The 5,116-nt window shown below is 38.1% G+C and overlaps 1 protein-coding gene across 1 annotated transcript in view; it reads right to left on the minus strand.

The window, feature by feature from the left end:
• Positions 1-242: 242 nt before the first annotated feature.
• The window catches only part of LOC107083315 (podocan-like protein 1), an 18,741-nt gene continuing 13,867 nt past the window's right edge, over positions 243-5,116 (minus strand). Inside the window, exon 5 of the mRNA XM_015372439.1 lies at positions 243-576. Coding sequence (XP_015227925.1) covers positions 409-576 — 168 coding nt within the window. The 3' untranslated portion in view covers positions 243-408. The remainder of the gene's footprint in view (positions 577-5,116) is intronic.

Raw genomic sequence — 5,116 nt, forward strand, 5'->3', positions numbered from 1 at the left:
TTGAAACACCCTTGCAGTCAGAACACATGAGTCAGTAATTTCAGAATAGAAAGTTTGCCAATCCTATTATCCAGTAACACATTACAGATGTCTAACCCTGCAGTAGCACACCTTGAAAAGAAATGGGATCTAAGTAATATGAGCGATGTTATGAGCACTAGTTTTTGCTTGATTCTAAAACAATATTGGGCTAAATGTTACTTTTCAAATTTTAAAACGGTTTGTTTGTATTCTTCCAAGTAGTGAAAACAATGTAAATCACAGCTCTTCATTGATTTCAAGCTTTAATGCAAAGACCACAAACAATGAACTGGACAATCAAAAGCTGAGGTGTTTTGTCATGTTTTTTTCTTGTAGCACCAGTTTGGAGCAGGAAATGCTATACATCTGTTTTACTATTTCTTAGAGTCAGATGAATATTCTCAGAAGCACTCGGAGACAGTAAACCCAGTCAGGGGGCAGCTGGTGGTATGTCATTTCATTTCCATCCAGCCGTAGGATTTTCATTCTGGAGTAGGACAGAGGCCCCACCTCTCTGCAGAAACTGGTCACGTTGAACTCTGTGGAGAACAGACGGCATTATTGAGATGAATATTTATATTTTGAGAGTTATTATCCCCCAAGGCGACAGCCTGTGATCTGTCAGCGTATGGTTGATATTCCACAGAGCATCAGTTTTACTCTGCAGCGTTTCTTTTTGCTAATGTGACTTCCTAAGATGGAGTGACTCAGACACATTATGCAATTTGTCTGTACAAAATACCTTCTTCAGTCTGATCCTTCCGTCACAGAGTCTGCATTTACCATTAGAGGTCTCACAGGTGCAGAGGTAAAAAACAGCGGCAATGGAAACTACTCAACACAATGTTTTTTTACTCACTACAGATCTCCTACCAGCCCACACTGTCTGCTACAGTTAGTAACAACTGCGGTAGCTTTTAGGTTATTAGGCAGTGGGGTTACATTTTCTGTTTTCTCTGCTGAGACTGTCTGTCTCCTTAGCAGAGATGGCAAAAGTACTCACTTTCCGTACTTGAGTAAAAGTACAGATACTTGTGTTAAAAAATACTCTGGTAAAAGTGGAAGTACTGATTAAACTTCTTTACTCAAGTAAAAGTAACAAAGTACAGGCTTGTAAATTTACTTAAAGTATAAAAGTAAAAGTAGAAACCACTTTTTTCATGCCGTTGCCTACATTTTAAATGGATGTCTGCCAATAGGACTAGATCTCCGTTGTGTTCATTTTCAATCATCTCGTCGTCCATTCTACTATGCTAACGCCACCGCCACCAAGCTGCAATGATTTGCCGCAAATGAATACCGCTGAATCTGTCGATTCATCTTGTAGTGGTGCGTCAAATGCAACGTAGATTCCCATCCAATTAGATTGAATTTGGTATTGATGACGTGAAAAATAATAACGGTAACTCCATTGAAATTATTTAAAACTAAAGTAACGAGCCAATTTTTTAAAATGTAAGGAGTAGAAAGTACAGATATTTGTGTAAAAATGTAAGGAGTAGAAGTAAAAAGTCGCCATAAAAATAAGTAGTAAAGTAAAGTAAAAATATCAGAAAAATCTACTTGAGTACAGTAACGAAGTATTTGTACCTCGTTACTTCCCATCTCTGCTCCTTAGAATAAAGTCTTACAGTTTTTTACTAGATTAGATTAAAAAACAAGAGCTTTGAGGTTGTGTCTTTCTGATGGACTGGTGATCTGTCCTGAATTCATTACATACAGGTACATGAAAAACAAACAGATTATTGTTTAAAAAATGTCTTATTTGATTTAAGAAACTGAAACACATATATAGATTAATTACCCATGAAATGAAATAGTAGTAATTGAACTGTATTGATCTCACACTGCAGAAATTCACTTCTACATTTAAATGATCCCCTTGGGGAGCAGTGGCTGCCCGGGGAGGGCGCCGCACAATGGCACGCTGGATGTTAAGGGTCTTGCTCCGAGACCCAGAGGACAGGCTGTGGGAATCGAACCGGGTACTTGCAGCCTTCTCAGAGCACAAGCGCACTGCTGACCCTCCATCTCATATATATTCACTCCCCCCAAATATATTAGGCCTTTATTATTGCAATTTGATGATAATGAATTAAGGGTAATGAAAGTTAGAGAAATCAAAAATTCAATGAAACCTTACAAAATGATAAATGTTGCAACTATATAAAATAGAGAGAGCAAAGTACAAACAAAACAACAAACAAATACATCAATTATGCTAACTGTGGGGGAAAATGTGGTCAAGATATTTTATATTTTTTAAATCGTTCTAAGAACAGGCATCCTCTATATGGTATTCACTAAGGGCTTTGATATTTAACGTAAGGATGTTATCTGCTACGTAGATAAAGGAGCAGACCAGATGTCCTCTAGATGCTGATCCACTGAGGGTTGTAAACTTGTAAACCGGGCGATCCTTGGAACAGACAGCTCTGTTTGACCAAGGAAGTAGGTGTTTGCTTTGGAGTGTGTGGTCAGGAACATGAAGGCTGAGAGGAGAGTGAATAAAAGGGATACATTCTTTGTATTAGTTCAAACTTTGGCTCCATCTGGGGAGATGCTGTACAGACCGTTCTCTATCTGTTGAACTCTTTGCTATGTGTCTCTATGTTTCCTTTTGACAATTCTCTATAGACTATCTCCTGGGTTCAGGTCAGCCAAATTTGCTCATCCATAAAGCACAGTAACTCCATGTTTAATGAGAAAGCTTCTGGTACCTACAGTAGTAGACATTCAAAATTTCCCCACTTTCCTTGATGGGCCCTTGGCTGGTCCTTTGAAAGTCCCCTACAATTCCTTTTTAAACATGTAAAATATAATTTTTGTCATTATTTGTGGAAATTAGGATCTAAAGAGAAGTGTTATCTTCTGGTCAGACCCTGTAATTCAGTAAAAGGATGGCCATATTGAATGCATGCTACTGTATAGCAGTGTGGGCCAGTAGCAGATCCTGCTGGAAAATGAAATTAGCATCTTCGTAAAGGTTGACAGTCGAAGGAAGCCAGAAGTGGTCCAAGTCTGGTAGACTTTTGGCTGAAAACACAGTGGACTGGCATCAACAGATGACACAGCATCTAAAATCACCACTGTGGAAAATTCACATTTGACTCCAAGCACTGTGGATTCTGTGCCTCATCATCTCTTCCTCCAGATTTGGGTCACTTATGTCTAAATGAAAACGGGGCCGCCTTTTACAGTCGCCTTTTGTATCTCTGCTTCTGTCTCTTTGAACCCCAGTCGGCCTCAGCAGATGGCCGCTCACTCTGAGCCTGGTTCTGCTGGAGGTTTCTTCCTGTTAAAAGGGAGGTTTTCCTCTCCACTGTCGCTACAAGCATGCTTAGTGTGAGGCATTGCCTTTGAGTCGATGAGTCGATGCAATCAACTGGTTTTCCTTAGATAGAAACTTTGAATCAATCTGACTGGATTATCTGGTGAACTGTAAAGTGCCTTAAGATGACGTGTTGTGAATTAATGCTATAGAAATAAACTGAATTGAATTGAAGTACAAACATTACACTTTTTCCTTCCACTTAACTTTCAGTAAGGTTTAGATACAGCATCTGTGAGCAACCTTCTTTAGAAATCATTGTTAGTAAAAAATGTTTCACTGATTGTTTCTTAGATACCTGTCCAGTCAGCAGTCATCACATATTTTATAGCCTGCTGACCCAAACTTAGAGATCACAGAGGTTCAGGCATGCTGTGCTGGTGTTTGTTAAGTGATATTTACATGTTTTTATTATCTGTAAGACATTGTCATCAAATTATAAAAAGGCTCCATTATATCTATCGTAAATCTATGACAAATTAAATTAATGATATTCTGTTTTTTTTTTAGAGATAAATGTATGAGGTCAGAATTCTGCCAGTAGTGCATATACTGTAATACTGCAACCAACTCCTAGACACTGGAAAAAAAAAACGATATAGAAATAGGTAAACATTTCTTAGATTAAGTGAATTTAACCTTAATTTGAGTAGGTAAATGAGGTGGTTTACAATATAATGAGTATTTTTACTCTTAAAATAACATAATTAGATAATATGCACTTGAAATAAGACAATGCAATTGAGTTTTCTTATTTAAAGTGCAAATTGTCTTGTTCCATTGGCAAAATGTCTCTTTTACCTCCTCAATCCAACAACAAATACACTCATTTTCATAAAAATGACTTAGCTAGATTTAGATTTTTTCCAGTGTAATATACCTTCATTTTAGTTGACTATATTTTTAAAAAGGTAACTTTTGAGGGATTTTATTCAGAGTAATCACACCAAAGGGAGGTGACTATATCTACACACTTACCACTACCCTTCTTAAAATCGAATTAGGTTTTGTTTTGTTTACAGTAATCTCCTACTTTGTGTTGTCTGCATGCAATCCTAACGCAACAACAATGTGTAAAAATTCAACTGAAGCTGATATTTCTGCAGGGCACTGTAGCTCTTATTTTGAGGCTCTGTGTGACTGCTGGAAAGTCCTGCAGCGTCATTTTATCAAGAGTGATTAAGAGCAGACGGACATAAAAAAAACAACAAATGTGAGACTAAAGAGGGGAGCAGTTACAGCCTCTACTCCATCTGGTGCTCCCACCCCTCAATATGTCCCAGATGTTCTCACACTCCTGCTCCTAACCTACTTTCTCCTACATTCAACCAACATATATCTACACAGTTGTCTCCTGTTCTCCACCCTCTTCTTACGTCTTTTCTCCTCTAATGCGGCTCGCCCTCTCCCTGTGCTGCCCAAACTACTCCTATGTCCATATAAAACAATGAGACCTTCATATGTTTTAATAAAGCTCAGATTTAGAATGATCTCTTTTGGTCAAAACTTTAATCAAAGCCTTTAATAAAGAATGTGTGTGAAAGTTTCTACACTCATAACTTTTGAAAGTCGTTGGGAAGCGGAATTTCCAAATTCTCCCGAATGGTGCACGACTTTACACAAGTGAATAAAGTGAATGTGATTGGCCATCTTGGTTTATCAAGAAGGCGGGATGATTTTGGCGGAAGGCTTGCAAGCTTTTTGACTGTGGCCAGTATGTTGGAAGCATCTTGCTAACCAGTTAGCAACTTAGTGCTAGTAGGT

The sequence above is a fragment of the Cyprinodon variegatus genome, unplaced genomic scaffold, assembly GCF_000732505.1.
Source record: "Cyprinodon variegatus isolate N-32 unplaced genomic scaffold, C_variegatus-1.0 Scaffold72, whole genome shotgun sequence".
In the NCBI taxonomy this organism is placed as follows: domain Eukaryota; kingdom Metazoa; phylum Chordata; class Actinopteri; order Cyprinodontiformes; family Cyprinodontidae; genus Cyprinodon; species Cyprinodon variegatus.